General features: G+C 50.8%; 3 protein-coding genes across 6 annotated transcripts in view; all 3 read left to right on the top strand.

Moving 5' to 3' along the window:
- LOC113954818 (corticosteroid 11-beta-dehydrogenase isozyme 1-like) overlaps positions 1 to 352 on the top strand; it is a 4,834-nt gene extending 4,482 nt beyond the window's left edge. Inside the window, exon 7 of the mRNA XM_027659633.1 lies at positions 117 to 352. Within this exon, the coding sequence (XP_027515434.1) occupies positions 117 to 352 (236 nt within the window). The remainder of the gene's footprint in view (positions 1 to 116) is intronic.
- A 1,647-nt stretch (positions 353 to 1,999) lies between these two features.
- Positions 2,000 to 6,079, top strand: LOC113954970 (corticosteroid 11-beta-dehydrogenase isozyme 1-like). The gene is made up of 6 exons (XM_027659973.1): positions 2,000 to 2,250; positions 3,298 to 3,428; positions 3,957 to 4,068; positions 4,189 to 4,374; positions 4,867 to 5,010; positions 5,422 to 6,079. Exons 1-6 carry the CDS (start codon positions 2,163 to 2,165, stop codon positions 5,640 to 5,642), a joined length of 882 nt encoding a protein of 293 aa, XP_027515774.1. The 5' UTR covers positions 2,000 to 2,162; the 3' UTR covers positions 5,643 to 6,079.
- A 501-nt stretch (positions 6,080 to 6,580) lies between these two features.
- Positions 6,581 to 16,818, top strand: part of TRAF3IP3 (TRAF3 interacting protein 3) — a 15,046-nt gene continuing 4,808 nt past the window's right edge. Inside the window, exons 1-10 of one of the 4 annotated variants that reach the window (XM_027659970.1) lie at positions 6,581 to 6,769; positions 6,964 to 7,093; positions 8,750 to 9,078; positions 10,203 to 10,317; positions 10,987 to 11,044; positions 11,257 to 11,281; positions 11,915 to 11,944; positions 12,110 to 12,205; positions 15,718 to 15,789; positions 16,048 to 16,188. In XM_027659970.1, coding sequence (XP_027515771.1) covers positions 8,791 to 9,078; positions 10,203 to 10,317; positions 10,987 to 11,044; positions 11,257 to 11,281; positions 11,915 to 11,944; positions 12,110 to 12,205; positions 15,718 to 15,789; positions 16,048 to 16,188 — 825 coding nt within the window. In that variant the 5' untranslated portion in view covers positions 6,581 to 6,769; positions 6,964 to 7,093; positions 8,750 to 8,790. The remainder of the gene's footprint in view (positions 6,770 to 6,963; positions 7,094 to 8,749; positions 9,079 to 10,202; positions 10,318 to 10,986; positions 11,045 to 11,256; positions 11,282 to 11,914; positions 11,945 to 12,109; positions 12,206 to 15,717; positions 15,790 to 16,047; positions 16,189 to 16,818) is intronic. The other 3 variants (XM_027659969.1, XM_027659971.1, XM_027659972.1) reach the window with 3 other exon arrangements.

Here is a 16,818-nt window from a genome sequence, read left to right as displayed (position 1 = left end):
CCCCTCATCCCCTCTCTGTGCTCCCCCACTCTGCCCTCATCCCCCCCGTGTCTCCCACGGGTCCCTCCTCTCCCGTCACCGCCCCGGGTCCCCCTTTGTGCCCCCCATCCCCTCAGACCGCGCCGTCCGCGCTGCCGCGGAGGTTCTGCGGGAGGTGCCGGCGCCGCGGGACGAGTGCGCGCTGGAGATCCTGAAAGGGGCCGCGCTGCGCCGCCGGGAGCTCTACTACCGCTACAGCTCCACCCGCCTGCCCCTGCTGCTCCGGGACTGCGCCGCTGAGCTCCTCGACTACCTGGTGAGGAGCCGCTACCGCCTGCCCGCCGCCCCCGGCACCCCCCGGCCGCCCCTCTGAGCCGCGGGGCACCGGGGAGGGCTGGCCCGGGTACCCCCGGCCCGGGTACCCCCGTCCTGTGCCGGGCAGCCCGGGCGGGCATCGCCGCCGCTCGGTTCGCGATGTGCTGGCGGCACCCGGAGGGGCGAGGGAGGTCTCGCAGCCCTGCCTGCCCTCCCCTTCCCCCGGCCGCGGAAAAACCTAATTATTGAAGCTAATTGTTAAATAAAATGTACTAACCGGATGGCTTTGTGTGTTGTCGCTTTGCTATAAAACTGACACAGCTCTCCACCGGCTTGGCTCTCACAGGGAGGCTGAAATTGAGGCAATAATCCTTCATTGTTTCATTTTTGGGAATATTTCAGCCTATTTGTTAGTTTAATGGCCAAATTCATAGAATTATAGAATCACAGAGTGGCTTAGGTTGGAAGAGACCTTAAAGATGAGGTAGTTTCACTCCCCTGCCAGAGGCAGGGACACCTTCCACCATCCCAGGTTGCTCCAAGCCCTGTCCAACCTGCCCTTGGACACTTCCAGGGATGGGGCAGCCACAGCTTCTCTGGACAACCTGTGCCAGGGCCTCCTCACCCTCACAGGGAAGGATTTCTTCCTAATATCCAATCCAAATCTACCTTTCTTTGGCTTAAAGCCATTCAGTCCCCATTCCCCATCAAATGCAAGCTTTTACTCCAAGCAAAACTTCCCAAACTCCCAGGCAGGTTCCTACACAAACATTCTAACTGGAAAACACCTTCTAGATGTGGGGCAGTGGGAGCACATCCAGCACGTGCTGAATGCAAACCCAAGCCCACAGCGAGCTCCACACCACTTCCCCAGCTTGATCCATTTACACCCCCCGTGGTTCTGGCCATTCCTGCACCAACTGTTCCATGTCCTGTGACAAAACCTCCCCAGACTCTTCCCACTGAAGCACTCCTAGGGATTTGTTTGCTTCTATAAAGGAAATTAGGAACTGCCATTTCTCTTGTCCTTACCTCAAGATCTCCTACACAAACCAGCTCACACAGAGCAGGTTTTGCCCTTTAAACTTCCTCTTCCAGACAGTTACTTACAAACCCATTTTCCATGTGCCCAGGCAGATGCTGAGCAGCAAGATTCACAAAGCTGTGAAAGCTGAAAGTCTCTCTTATTCATCAGCCTGGCTCTTTTACTGCCTTTTACAATCCAGGGATTCCCCAAGAATGCAATTTTTTAGGTGTAAGGGCCACCCAACAAACTGTCAGTATTGCACCAATGGTGATATCATGGAGGATAAACCAGAAACATCACTACTGGTTGGAAAAGGCAAATTTGCCAGCCTTGCTCTCTTCAGATATTTCTGTGAACCTGTACCACAGTGATACCACTGATAAATAAATCCTTGTGGCAGCCAATGAGGAAGGGAAGTGTTGCTTTTGTTTTAGAAGCAGAGTGGAGGGAGAAGGATGTCCATCCATCCCCCCTCTGCTCTGGGGGGACACGGGTGTCCCAGCCCCAAAAAGCAACCACCAAACAACACACCCACCACTCTGTGGAGTGAGAAACTGTTCAGTGCCTTCCCTTGAATGCTCTCAAAAAGCACACCTGAAACTCCTGGCAGGCCAAGGGTGCAAAGGGACAGCCTAAAGTCCAAAGCTACACTCTTCATTAGGTTAATGTTTGCTAAATCACTGGCAGAGCAACGAAAGGATCCGACAGATACCAGCAAACTTACGCAAGACAAGAACCAGCTCAAACCTTCCCAGCCCCATCTGCAGCCTGCAGTCACCTCCACCTGCAGTGGCCAGAGCTGTGGGGTTTGTCTCACTCCTGCCTGTATTTTTGCAGAGGGATGGGTTTGCTCCTGAAGATTTTCATCCCCTTGCTGGGAGCAGCACTGGCTTTTTATTTTTATTCAACGCCTCCGAGTTTCAACGAAGGTAAGTCATGGGGAAAAAACAACCGCAGGGAGGCTGTGCCAGTGTGGCAGAGTGTGCCATGCAGAGGGGCACAGGCCACTTGAAGGGCCTTTTGGAGCACAGCCAGGGAAGCCAGAGTGTGGGAGGGCTGCAGGCTGGGAGGGGAGGGCAGGCAGCCCCCCGTGCAAGGGGTCAGAGCACAGGAATCATAGAATCATAGAATCAGCTGGGTTGGAAGGGACCTCAGAGATCATCAAGTCCAACCCTTGACCCACTACTGCCGTGGTTACTAGACCATGGCACTGATGCCACATCCAGTCTCATCTTAAAAACCTCCAGGGATGGAGAATCCACCACTTCCCTGGGCAGCCCATTCCAATGGCTGAGCACCCTCTCTGCAAAGAAATTCTTTCTAATCTCCAACCTAAACCTCCCCTGGCACAGCTGAAGACCGAGCCCTCTTGTCTTGCTGAGAGTTGCCTGGGAAGAGAGACCAACCCCCAGCTGGCTCCCCCCCTCCTGTCAGGGAGTTGTAGAGAGTGAGGAGGTCTCCCCTGAGCCTCCTCTTCTCCAGGCTGAACAGCCCCAGCTCCCTCAGCCTCTCCTCACAGCACTTGTGCTCCAGTCCCTTCCCCAGCCTCGTTGCTCTTCTCTGGACCTGCTCCAGGACCTCAATGTCCTTCCTGAACTGAAGGGAAGAACTCTCGGGGTTACACCGGCTCTGCTGGGACACGCGGGGTGTGACCTCTGTGAATGACCGACCTGGGAAACGTGCGCTTTTCCAATTTAATCCTTTTATTAGCTGGCTCTCGCCGCTCCCAGGCCAGGCTGGGTGCAGAGCTCGAGCCTCGCACGTGCTCCCCACCGAGCCGGGATTAAGGAGCCGGGATTAAGGATCAGGTTCCAGCGGGGGTCTGGAGAGGGGTGCCCGCTGCAGCGGGGCCGCGCTGCCCGCAGCTCCTGCACCCGAAGGTGAGGGGCGGCAGGGCCAGAGAGGAGCCACAGTGCCCACGTGTGGAGAGACAACAGGGGCTGTGCCGGCTCTGAGCTCCGCGCCCTCCTCTCCAGAGATGCTCCGGGGGAAGCGGGTGATCGTGACGGGAGCCAGCAGCGGCATCGGGGAGCAGATGGCCTATCACCTGGCACGCATGGAGACACACCTCCTGCTCACGGCACGGACTGAGGCCAAGCTGCAGAAAGTAAATGGCAAGCAGAGCCGGGCTGGATGAGGATACCCACATGGGAACACCACAGATACCTTCCAGACCCACCCCGGTGTATCCCCAGCACGAGTCTGTTCTAACACACACACAACTCCCAGTACAAAAATTGCATTTTCAATGCTGACAGCACAGCATTTCCTCCTCTGCAGCCTCCAGCTGTGAATTCTGACCTCCACCACCACAGACAAGGCCTGCTCAAGTCCTCGTCTGATCAACCCTTGCCCTTTCTCCAATTCTGATCTGGTTTTGTATCCTGTATAAAACAGAATTAAAGTGCTAACATTAAGCAATCATATCCCTATTTATAAACACTAAATATTTGCCTCAGATGTGCTGTCATTCAACTCTGCAGGCAAAATCAGTTTTCCAAGTAACATGTCTCATCCCATAAAGGGAGCAGGGTTTCCAGCAGGACAGGGAGATGCCCTGAGACAGCAACAGCCTGGGATGGGGGTGTTCCGTGAAGGTGAGTCCATGCCAACACCATTCCCACCATCCCCACAGGTGGTGGAGCAATGCCTGGAGCTGGGAGCTGCCTCTGCCCGCTACATCAGTGGCTCCATGGAGGACCCCTCGTTCCCTGAGGTGGTGGTGAGGGAGGCTGAGAACACCTGGGGTAGGTGCTGTGGAGCTGCCCAGCACATCCCCTCCCACACTGTGGGGGCCATTTCAACCCCCAGGAAGCTGCTGTGTTCAGAGATGCCTGTTGCTAACAGCAAACGTGCTCTGCTTGCAGGAGGCCTGGACATGCTCATCCTAAACCACATCGGTTACTCCACCTTCAACTACTTCGATGGGAACGTTGGGCACGTACGAAAGCTCTTGGAGACCAACTTCCTGAGCTACGTGGCCATGACCACATCAGCCCTGCCCATGCTGAGGGAGAGCGAGGGCAGCATCGTGGTGGTCTCATCCATGGCAGGTCAGCACACGAGGGGCCTCTCCCTGCCCACATCCCCTCCTCTGCCCGCAAGGGATCCCTGCTGTGACAGAACAAGGACCATAAGGCAGAGAGCCACCCACTGGGAGTCAGGGTCAGCAAGACCTGGATCCTGGATGCCCAATTCAAGACCTCTGGGAGATTTATAGCTTATATTTTGTCCTTCTAGTCACCCACTAATCACCTTCCTGCATAGCACTGCAGTTGTTTTACGTGCATGGCCACATACTAAACATGATTTGCTATCTGTGGGTGTCTCTTCCTGAATACAGGAACACTATCACCCCCAACAGAAGGTACTTTGTGCCATATGTTACATTTAAAACATTTCTACACTTGTTTATTTCCCTCAAGCATTCATGACAGTTTACTCCATCACCTCAATCACAATACTGCAGCTCCTTGAAGGGCAGGAGGAAGGGAGAGCTGGTGCCTGCCCAGCACGTGAACCCCAGCGTTGTGTCTCTGCTCCAGGTAAAGTCGGCTCCCCGTTTGCTGCTTCCTATTCCGCAACCAAGTTCGCCTTGGATGGATTTTTCAGCTCCTTGCGACACGAATTTGTCATGGACAAGGTCAATGTTTCCATCACACTCTGCATCCTGGGCTACATCAACACAGGTAAGCTCAGCACCACCGGGGCCTCGGGACTCGGTCCATTCCCAGGCAGGGCCAAGCTGGGCCCACCCTCTGGCTCCAGGTTGCTCTGCCACCACTGCTGGACCCTCTACCTGCAGTGTCCGTGCAATGGTGGAAACAGGACCCCAACTCTTTAAAAAGCATGGCCTGGGACTTTTAACTCTGCTATCCTTGCAGGGGAGGTGGGGATTCCACCCCGTGGTCCCTCAAGAGGTGGAAAGGAATGGGAAGGGCGTAGCTGTAACTGTTATTGTAACTGTTCCAAGCCTCCTTAAGCAAGTCTGATGCCCAGAGTTTGTCAGTTTGAGAATTCTTCAGACACCCTGGCTGGTGCCTGTGGCAGCCCCTCCATCTGACACCACTCCTTCCCTCCCTGTGCTCCCCCCTTTCCAGAGAGTGCTGTGCGAGCGGTCTCGCACGTTCTCCGGGACAAACCGGCTCCAAAGGAGGAGTGTGCCCTGGAGATCATCAAGGCTGGAGCCCTGCGCCAGCGGGAGCTGCACTACCCACCCTGGGTGGTGGGCACTGCCATCCTCCTCCGGGACATTGCCCCCGAATTCCTCGACTCCTCCATCAGGAGCAGCTACCGCGTGGAAAACCTCAAAAGAACGTAGTCACGGGGACAACAAGTGTGCCAGGACACCTTGGGCCAGGCAGCAGGGGTTTGGGTGTTGATCCAGCTGCTTCCACACCTCCTGGGCAGCTCATGCTGGCACACCCTGGCAACTCAAGACAGGATGCTCCAGAAGTGTGTAACACGGCAGGAAAACACCCTTTTTAGAAATGAACTCTTGCAACTGGCTTTTTGCACCCAAGAGGCACTTCAGAGAAGTCCTGCAGCAGGATCTGCTGCCAGCATCCTGCTCAGCCTCCAGAAACTGTTCCTCCATGGAAAGCCACCAAGGCAGAGGTACCAAGTACCACAGGACACCAGCCAGAACAGAGGTTTGGGCCAAGCAGCACAAACCACCCAAAGCCACAAGAACCAGGAAATTTTTTGTATCCCTTCTAGGTTGGTCTTTGTAAAAATAAATCCTACACTACTACGAGATCTCCACGTTTCTTTGTGTTCCTTTTCCACGTGCACAAGCACAGAGCCCTTATCAGGGCAGAGAGCCCTTACCAGGGCACAGAGCCCTTATCAGCACCCAGCTGGCTAAACCCACCTCCTCTCGATTTGCATTAACAAAGCTTTCGCTTCTCTAAAGACCTTAATGAATTTCTGCCATTCCTGAGCTCTCCTCAGCTGCCAAAACACGTTTTTCCCCCCCTCTCCCTCCTTTCCAATCCACAAAAAGCCCTTAAAATAATAGCATTACTGTGCTTCCTTAAGTCTGGATTTCTCTACCCCAAAGCAGCTTTGGGGAAACCCAGTCACCGAGTGCCACGAGCAGTTCCATGAGCCAGCGCTCAACCTCTGCATGGTGGAGACCAGTAGATGGCCCAAAAGATAATTGTTAGGTCTGCTTAGAGAGGAGCTGGAGAGAGTTTGGGCTCCCAAGATAACCCAAGTGCCCGTGAGCTTGGGCCCTGTGTCCCACAAGCAGGGCTGTGAGCAGAGACAGGAACCGGGGCTCAGCTGCAGCTGCAACGTTTCCTGTTTTACAGAGCGAGAAAAAAAGAGAGTGAGAGCAGAAAACGAGGTGGTTGGCACGAAGATGGCAGTGGGAGCGTGTTCATGCCTGATAACACCCTGCTCCTGCACAGCAGTCCAGGGGTAGGACAGGACCTCTGGGGCCAGGTAAGTGCTGGAGCACCCACAGCACCGGGGCAGCGAGGACTGGGGGGGAGCAGAGACTAAAAGCAGCAACGTGCACCTTCTTTCCTCTTTTTTCACCCCACTTTCAGCCTACACAAAACTTGCACCGGGAAGCTGTAACATGAACCAGCAAGAAGCACTGTTGGGTTTTTTTTTTTTTCTTGTTTCCCTTGAAGCAAGAAGTGTAACAGCTTGGAAAGCACAGATAAAGGACATGTTTAATTAGACAGGGTGATTTGGGGTAACAGAAGGAGGAAATAGAGTGTTAGCCTGTCAAGAAGGCCTCAACAGTTTGCTCAGCTCGGGGTGAGTAATGGACTGTGTGTTTCTTTAAGCTTTACCTTGCTTTAAAGTGCATTTTTGGTTAACTGGGGCTATTCCAGCCCTGGGACAGCACAGGTGGGAGAGGGGCTGAGCTATTCCTGACAGGAGCAGATGGATGAGCACAGACTGGGCAGGACATTTAATGGGACCTTGTCTAAAACTCAGCAAAATCAGTTGAAAAACACTCAGCATTCGGAGCAGTGCCCTGGTTGGGGCTTGTGGGCACCTGACCACCCAAAAACCACTGTGCTCCCTGCACAGGTGCCCCTACAGTGAAAGATGTCACCAGGAATGAGCTTTGAGCACTTCACAGTGAACACAAGGCCAACAAAAAGAATTACAGAGCAGATTTTAATGCAGACTCAACAGCATGGAAGTATTTCACGTGTAAATGAGACTTACTTGTTCCCATTTTTTTTTTCCCATTAGACTCAATAACTTCCTAATTGCCTGAGACAGAAAGAGACCAATGAAGTTTTGGTGGTTTTTGTTTCACACTGAAGAACATTTAACCTGAATTTTCAGAGACTAAAATTCCTCTTTTTTTTTTTTCCCTTATTCCTACATTAGCATGATTTACTGGATACAAGGAAGTCTCACACCAGGCACAGCCACAGCAGGTCCCTGTCTGATCCCCCCCAGGCTGGGACCCTCTGAGCAACATTCATGGGATGTAAATAGGGATGACGGGGCCAGGGGACAGGAGAGGAGGACACAGCTTCTGCTGTGGAGGAATAAAAAGTAGTTTGGGTAGTTCTTGCTCAGCTTTCCCTTTAACTGATTCAGAGGCAAAGGCTCAAATACACTTGATACCACCAAAGTCCAGTAAGGAATAACACAGTGGTGACTTGCAGAGAAGTCATGAGGAGGGAGGAGGTTCCATCCCTGCACCCTGTGCACACATGTAGACAGTGCAACAGTGCTGGAATGGAGAATCTCCTCCTTTGGCCACGCCACTGCCTGGTTTGGGCCCCAAATTCCCAAGATGTGGGGTAGAATTCATGCCTGAGGCAAACTAAGAGCCTGTGCCCCCAGTCCTTGAGCACAGCTTAACAATTAATTAATCCCAAAGAATAATAATTGATCTCTACGCTTGTATGTGCAATGAAAGAAAGCCAGAGCTTGGCTAATCCTGGGTCAGGACACACCCAACAGAGCAAGACCAGAGGGGTGTGTTTTAGACTTCATGGGCAATGGATTTACAGGATCAACGAGGTTGGAAAAGACCTCTGAGATCACTGAGTCCAACCTCTGACATAACACCACTTTGTCTATTAGACCATGGCACAGATGCCACATCCAGCCTCTTCCTAAACCCCCCCTGGGGACGGTGACTCCACCACCTCCCTGGGCAGCCCCTTCCAGTGTCTGATCCCTCTCTCTGAAAAGAATTTCTTCCTAATATCCAACCCAAAACACCCCTGGCAGAGCTTAAGACTGTGCCCTCTTGTCCTGCTGCTGGTTGCCTGGGAGGAGAGGCCGACCCTCACCTGGCTACACCCTCCTGTCGGGGACTTGTGCAGATTGTTCTCCAGCAACACTTACACCCACTGCCTGAGGACTCCTGAACCAAACACCTCACGTTCACTAAACCTTAGAAACGATTAGTTCTGACTCAAACGGTGTCTTTTCCCTCAGTTCCACCAGGACAGAGGGGCTCGGGGAGGTGAGAGCCCAGGATGATCAGCCAGCCCGGGGAGGGGGCTCGGCCGCGGCTCCGGCGCTCGGGGGAGAGCTACGAGGAGAAGTGCGAGCGGCGGCAGGAGAGCAGGGAGAACCTGCGCAGGAGGAACAACGCGACCACCTGCCGGCACCTCCCGAGGGCAGCGGGGCAGCCACCCCACAGCCCGCGCCAGAGGGAGTTCCTGAGGAGGAGAAACCTGGCGGGCGAGGTGGGAAGGGCACCCCCGAGGCAGGAGCTGGAGGCACAAACCCCACCGGGCTCCTCACCGACCGTCCTGCTCCAGGTAACCCCTGCCCCTGGGGCACAGCTCAGCACCCACCAAAACACCAGGGTCCATGTCACAGCGCAGCCAAAATGTGAGATTTGCACAGACAAAGACACTGCTCTGCTCACACCCTGCAGAGTCAGGTGCAGGCACACACGTTGTCACACCCCCCCCCCCCAGAGTGCTCCTCTCCTGTTTTCCGAACCCTGAGCCAGGCATTTTCTGCCATTCCTCCAAGCACAACCCCACATCCCAGCTGCCAAGCTACAGGTTTGCACTTACACAGGTTATTTTAGCTTTGCTAAGTGATCTCTGAGCACCTGGGTTCCCTCCAGCCACCTTTGCTGTTAGCAGGAAGGGTGGAGAGATCAGGAGACTCCCTGGCACCCATTGCCAGCCCTGTGCTGCACAGCTGACAGGAACCCAGAGGGCTTTCTGTCTTGAATAACATCTGTGGCAAGCTGCAAAACACCCCAGTCAGAACCAAAGAGATTTCCTCCTAAACTTCTATCCGTGTAAAATGAACCATTCCCTGAGTTCATCCTTGGGGCTTCACAAACTTGTGTGAGCACAGACAATCAAACATGAGGTGACTTACCCAGGCACACCCTCAAACTCCCTTTGCAGCACAAGACTGAGCAGAGCAATTACCAGCCTCCTGCTGCCATTTGGTTCACCAGGTTTAGTTACAGGAATCTGGAACAGGCATTTACACGCTCACAGGGCCCTCTCTATTTACTCCTGCAGAGATATCAAAGCTCCAGCCCTGGGGGAAGCCAGTGCAGAACTGGCACCTCTGCTCCAAGGGAGCCAAATGGCAGCAGAGACCTCAACCAGGACCTATTTCCCTGCCACTCAAAGTCCTCATCTTTCCCAAAAGGATGTCAAGATACTTAGAGGGGGTTCCTTGACCTGTTCTGGTGTTGCCATTCCTCCCACCCCAGCAGCCAGCTGGCTTTTCTTCCACTTTCCCAAAAAGCTCTGGAGCAGCTGCAGCCAAAGCAGCAGATCCTGGTGGATCTGCCATGGTTTCTTCATGCTCTTCACCCAGTCACCACAGCTACCAAGCCTGACCAGGCCTTAACCCCTTTCCCTCAGCCTATTTTAGGGAGACACTGACTCAAGCTGCCCTCTCATTCCAGGACTTGTGGAGCAGCCCCACATCACCCCCTGCACAGCCCCTGCTCCACCTCAGCGTCCCCCTTGGCATTCCAGCAGAAACCATTCCTGGGCAAAGGGACTCTGTGAACAGCCAAGGTAGGTGAGGGATGCTCTGGTTTCCCAGCACAGCAGCATCCATGGGATCCCTTTCTCACCTCATCACCAAACTCTTTGGGATGAGCTGGTGGCTCCCCTCCAACCCCAGCTCCCCAGCCAGCTTTGACCATCCCAGCCTGAGTTTCCCCTGAACACTGCAGGAATTAGGAATACTTTTTCCTGTGGAGGGATAAAGCAGCCCACAGCTTAACCCCCAATGCTGCCAAGCAGATGCTCTGCCCTACAGCTTCCCTGTCACTGTCCCAGCATTATCCAGAGCTCTGGGGGCTTTTTTTTCCCCCCCTCCTTCCTACATTAACGTGATTTACTGGATACAAGGAAGTCTCACACCAGGCACAGCCACAGCAGCTCCCTGGCTGGGACCCTCTGAGCAACATTCATGGGATGTAAATAGGGATGATGAGCTCTGCCAGTGCTGATGGGGCCAGGGGACAGGAGAGGGGGATCTCTGCAGGATTACTCAGCTTCTACTTCTCTGTCCATCAGAGCAGGACATTTCTTTGCCTCTTGCCCCTATTAGTTGTCACTGGACACTATTTAAACTGCTGCCCATCCTAGGAGCCATCTGGGAGTGGAGACTCTAAAAGACAAAGTTCATGGTCCCTCAGATGGGGGGATCATTCCCATCCTTTCACTTTGCCTTCACAGGAACACAGACCCTTGCAAATCCAAGGGAAGGAGTGAAAGACTCGAGCCAGCAGACAGAGTGAGTTGGTCCTGCCCTCCTTCCCTGGGCTGGGAATTCAGATCCCACAGAGCAGCAGCTTCCCAAGCCCAAAATATTCCCCCTCAAAAAGGCACAGGATTTTTCTGTACAAAACCTCCTCTTGGGTGGGGGTGGTAGAGGGTGTCCAGCAGCAGAGATGGCTGCAGATCCCCAATACACACCTCAGTAACACACTTTGGTTTTTATTTCAGCTGTGGATCAGCAGTTTTTAATAAGGTGAGCAAAACACTGGGAATGACCAGCCTGGAACTCCTACAAATTAAATCAGTTTTCAAGTGGCTCTCAGCTGAAGGAAGGCAGATTTAAAGTGGATATAAGGAAGAAATTTTCTACTCTAAGGGTGGGGAGGCCCTGGCACAGGTTGCCCAGAGAAGCTGTGGCTGCCCCATCCCTGGAAGTGTCCAAGGTCAGGTTGGAAGGGGCTTGGAGCAACCTGGGCTAGTGGAAGGGGTGGAATTACATCATCTTGGAGGTCCCTTCCAACCTAAATCATTCCATGAATTTCTGACTGGGACACTGAGTGGTGCTAAATTTCTCTATTTTCCAAAGTTATGACACTCCTGCTATAGGAAAGGTGCTGATTTCTGCTCTTCTCACTCAGCACCTGCCCTGATGTCACACATTGCGTGGCAAAAACACCCCAACTCCAACAGTCAGTTGCAATAAAAATATTTTCATTTCCCTGGGAAAAAACCCACCCAAACAAACCCCAGCAAGCTCTCCCCAACCATGTAAATATAGGCTGTTAATTCACTTCTATTTCAAAACATTCAGATTTTGTAGTCAGTTCATTAATTGTTTATAAACTGATATAATCCTATTTTTAAACATTTGCCCTTTCCCCTGCAGGAAATGATGCAGCTGTCCAACTACCTGAAGGTAGGTATCAAACCAGCTCAGGGAAAGCTGGTTTTCATCAAGAACAATACTTGTAAAATATTATTATTATTATTAAATAATAATTTAGTATTTAAATATTTAAAATAATTGTTAATAATATTAATAATGGTGTTACATGCCCAGTTTTAACTCCCTTCCCCACAGGAGGCCCTGCACCGGGAGCTGCTGCTCAAGCAGAAGATGGTGATTTTGCAGGAGCTTTTCTCCACACTCCTGGAAGCCTCAGAGAAATCCTGGCAGGTACCAGAACACCCCAAAAGATCATTATAAAAAATGTTCTTTGCTTTCCCCATCAACAGGAAGTCTAAAAATCCTTCCTTCTGTAAGGTTTTTTGGAGGTTTTTATACTTGTCTTTCCCACTTTTTCTTAAATATAAGCCAACAGCTGTGTGTAAATGAGGAAAAAATTGGAATAAACCCAAACAGTAATCTTCCACCAAGTTATCTCTTCTAGTCAAAACAAGTTTCAAGCATTTTGAACATTTTTTTAATTTTTTTTTTTTTTTTTGCAAAAATAAAGATTTTAGGTGCACCCAAGTCCTGGCAAACCCTGGACTGAAAATCCTCTGGGCATCACTCACCCAGGCCCTTTTTTTTTTTTTTTTTTTTGTTATCAAGACACAAAATTAAGGTGATGCACTGTGTGTAATATATTAAGCTTTTCTCTAGGATTATTAAATCAATTTATATTTCATTGTGGCACTAAAAAAAAAAAAAAAAGGGGCTTTGAAAGTTCTGTCGGGGCAGAAAAACGAGCAATTATTGGGCGAGAGGGCACAGAAACCTTGTGTCAGACACATCCTGTGGTTTGAAACTTCCTCCTCCATTTGCTTCTTCAAATCTAATATGAGCAGGAAAAAACACCCCCTGCCACACTCTGCAGGAAGTAGCCATGAAACCTCAGATTAGAAACAGGTGGGTGCTCTTTGCTGCTCCTTTGTCTCTGCTGCTGCTGCCTCTTGCATCCAACCTTTCATCAGCCTAAATATTAACTGGGGGCTGGAGCCAGTGGTGCTGCTGGGACGGGAATTCCTGGAGCCACAGGAGGTGCTGGCAAAGGGAGGGATGGACAGGACAAGCTGATGGTTGGCTGCCTTTTTCCAGGCCCAGGTGAGATGCCAAACTCTTGTTGCAGCAGCTTTTTAACCTTTCCCGGTATTTTGATTTTCAAGAACATGCTGTTGAGCACACATGGATGATTTTGGAGCTCCAGAAACCACTCTGTGCCCATTCCAGAGGTGCTGCTGGTGTTCCTGGGTGCTCCTGGCTGGATGGAGCAGGTGAACACTCTGCAGGAGGACGGGGGTGCCAAAGTGAAGGGATAAAGCATTTGGTGCCTCCTTCCCCCTCCCACGATTTCACTTCTAGCTCAGAGAGCTCTTCCTACCCCAGCTCTGTGCCTTGAATCCCCCATCTGCTGCAAAACTCTGTGCTGCCAGACGAGGGATGCTGAGAGAGTCTTGGTTATGATTATCAAGAGTAATTAATTTTAAGCTGTTCTCCTCCTAAAGAAAATTGCTGCTTTAGTGTATTTTTCTCCTTTTCCTGGCATTTGAAGCTGAGCCTGATTTTTGGAAATACCTCAAACTGCTCTGCAGAGTTTAAGCTCTTTGCCATTTCCAGCACATCACTGCTGCTATATGGACTTATTTTTCTAGCACAAGCATCATGCTTGGGCAAACTGGAAGCTTTCCAGAAACTGCATTTATTATTATAACCCTACCCCAGCTCTCTAAAATGACTAAGGGAAGCAGTATCAGAGAATTCCCCAATCACAGGACAACCAAAACACTGCAGCTGTCAGCCAAAAGCAGTTTAAAAGACTTACATGGCACTTAAATGACAGCAGTGGAGAAATGCAGGAGAGTTTGAGGTTTGGAGCTGTTTGTTCAGGTCACCTCAGACTCTGAAAAACAGGGCTGTGGAATTGTAAAAAAATATGGTATTTGCCACAGAGGGTGTATTTTGAGCACATTAGCCCTAATCTTCACCCCTGCCTGGCTTATAGGACGTGACTTGGGGCCCTCTTGATGATGGTGGCTGTAGGGTCTGGGGGGGGTTCTGCTGTATTTATTTGTGTGTGTGTTTTTTGGTTGGTTGGACTTGAGGGGTTGTTTTTTTTCCTCTGAAACGGCCCCTTTCACACAGTTAATCTTCAACACAAGAGCTTGACCAAGGTTTGCTCACATCACTTTTCTGGGGAAAGCTTATTCCATTTAGGGAAATCTTCCCATTCTATGCTCTTTTGCCAATTTATGGGCTGCAGCTCCATCAAAGGAGTTTGCCAGCACAAGGACAGTGACCTCCTGGAGTAAATCCAGAGGAGGCCACCAAGCTCATCAGAGGGATGGAGCATCTCTGCTGTGGGGAAAGGCTGGAGAATTGGGATTGTTCAGCCTGGAAAAGAGAAGCTTTGGGATGAACTAATTGCAGCCTTTCAGTACCTGAAGGGAGCCTGCAAGAAACATGGAGAGAGACTGTTTACAAGGGCCTGGAGTGACAGGACAAGGGGGGATGGCTTCAAACTCACAGAGGGCAGGGTTAAGTTGGATATTGGAAAGAAATCCTTCCCTGTGAGGGTGGGGAGGCCCTGGCACAGGTTGCCCAGAGAAGCTGTGGCTGCCCCATCCCTGGGAGTGTCCAAGGCCAGGCTGGACAGGGCTTGGAGGAACCTGGGCTAGTGGAAGGTGTCCCTGCCCATGGCAGGGGTTGGAATTACATCTTTAAGGTCCCTTCCAACCCAAACCATTCTTTAATTCCACGATTTCTGCTCCAAAGTGTAGTTGCCTTGTCCACAGCACAGTCACATCTGTGCACAACAGCTGGAACAGCACCACCCTCCAACATGAACCTCTGCAGGCAGAGTAAGAGAAACCACTGAGGAAAACTAGGCATAATATTTCACATCTAAAATCACTTTTCAAAATTCCACTTACTTCCTGAGCCTTTGGCTCTTTGCACCAACAACTGAACTGGGGAGATTTACTCTTTGGGGCTGTAAACGTGCTTCTGTGCAAATTTAAACAGTGCTAAGACACAGGGGAATCTACTTTTGCTTTGGTCTAACAGCTATTCCTGTAACATCAAGGAGTTTATTTTCAGAGGTGTGACTTCAAACAGCGGTGAGCAGAGAGAAGATACTGGTGTTCTCAGCACTGGTGGTGGAAAAAACAGCCTCTGTGAACTCTTTGCTGGAAATTTTATCTGAATTTGCAACATTCTGGTTTCACAAAGCCCAAGCAGCCTGACTAACACCGAGAAGAGATGATGATAACAAGCAAAATGAATCATCACTGCTGCCCTCTGTCCCCCTGCCCAACTGCAAGATGTTGCAACACAGACCTGACCTATTTTCTAAGGAAACCAGTGAGTCAGGGCTGTCACACCAGCTGGAGCTTTGGGCAGGGAGGGACCATGAGCCAGGGAACAGGGCTGTGCTCAGGGACCCTTCCAGACTCAAATCCCCTCCCTTTTAATTTATGATTTCACTGCCAGCACCTGCACTCAGCAACCAGTGAAACTGCCTCACACAGTTTTTCAGTCCATAAAACTTTTGCTTCCCCCATATCCCATTTATCTGGAGATCACAAAGGTTTACCTGAATTCAGCACTGAAGAGACTTCGACCCAATTTAGCCACAATATTACAGATGAAGGGAGAAAATTAATCAAAACACAAACTAACAAAACATTGGGGGCATATTGTGTGGTTCCTGGTTTCCCATGTCAGTTCAATTGTTTTTTTCCCCCCAGGGTCAGCTGAACGAAGACAAACTGAAGTGCAAACTAAGGGCCCTTGAAAATCAGCTGCAGGCTTGCACCCAGGTAATGTCTGAGCTAATGAGAAACACAGGGGGGGTAAAAAAAAGGCATGAAAAAAACACCAAACCACATCATTGGGTCGGGTCTCAGTTTCCAGATCAATCCAGATTAGATACATATCCAAAAAGGATTTTTCCCTCTTTGCTCCACAGCAAATTAGCAGTAGCATTTACACACTCCAGATTTGCTAATATTCAGGTTCAACAAGGTTAGGAATCTGTCAGGGAAGACCCTTCAAGCACTTTATTTCTCCCTTTAAAGAGTTACTCAAAGGAGTGTGTGAAGAAGATCCTGATAGAGATGGAGGACCAGAAGCAGACCTACGAGCAGAAGGCAAAAGAGGCTCTTCAGAAGATGTTGGAGGACAAGCTCCAAACAGAGCAGCAGCTACAAAACTCTCAGGTGAGGAACATGTTTTACACCTGGCTTGATTTCAGTTTAGTCCAACCGTGACAAACAAAACACATGTCAGGGGAAAGGTGATAACGGGCAACAAAGATAGAAAAATATGATTTTTTTTTAGCCACTGAGTAAAGCCCAAAGCAGCTTAATGCAACCTGTGCTCATGGTGTGAGCTGCACACCAAGTTATTAAATCCAGCTTGCAGCTGGGGAAACGTGCTGCTCTTTGTCAGCTTAAAATGTAATCCCTTCACCACCACCCTCCCTTTGTCCCATTCCCTGCTCTGCTCACTCAGGGAGCCACAAGCCACACACAGGGACATCCCAGGCACAAGTCCCCAGAGATGCTTTTTCAGGAGTTGCTCTTTTCTATGAAAATAGATTTTTTTTCCCCCCATCAAGAGGCAGCAGTTTGCTTTAACCCACAGGATAACTGGTATCTGCAGAAAAACAAGTAAATCTTATCCCAAGTTACTGCCAGGCCTCTCAAGCCTGCTGGGAGCATGGGAATTAGTGTTCCACAGGGAACACTCTGCCCATGTTTGCTCTGTCCATCAGAGGGCATCAGCCCCACACAGGTTATCGTGTGTGTGTGTGTGTGTGTGTGTGTGTGTGTGTGTGTGTGTGTGTG

The sequence above is a fragment of the Corapipo altera genome, unplaced genomic scaffold (genome assembly GCF_003945725.1).
Source record: "Corapipo altera isolate COAL_440 unplaced genomic scaffold, ASM394572v1 77b, whole genome shotgun sequence".
Classification (NCBI taxonomy): domain Eukaryota; kingdom Metazoa; phylum Chordata; class Aves; order Passeriformes; family Pipridae; genus Corapipo; species Corapipo altera.
Note: the sequence above shows the minus strand (reverse complement) of the source record. Positions and strands in the feature narration are given on the sequence as shown.

Excerpts from the sequence above, each read along its gene's own strand:
- LOC113954970 (XM_027659973.1), top strand. The coding sequence starts at position 2,163 with ATGGGTTTGCTCCTGAAGATTTTCATCCCCTTGCTGGGAGCAGCACTG. Across the intron at positions 4,375-4,866 it reads GGTGGTCTCATCCATGGCAG|GTAAAGTCGGCTCCCCGTTT; the intron begins GTCAGCACACGA and ends TCTCTGCTCCAG. Across the intron at positions 5,011-5,421 it reads CCTGGGCTACATCAACACAG|AGAGTGCTGTGCGAGCGGTC; the intron begins GTAAGCTCAGCA and ends CCCCCTTTCCAG.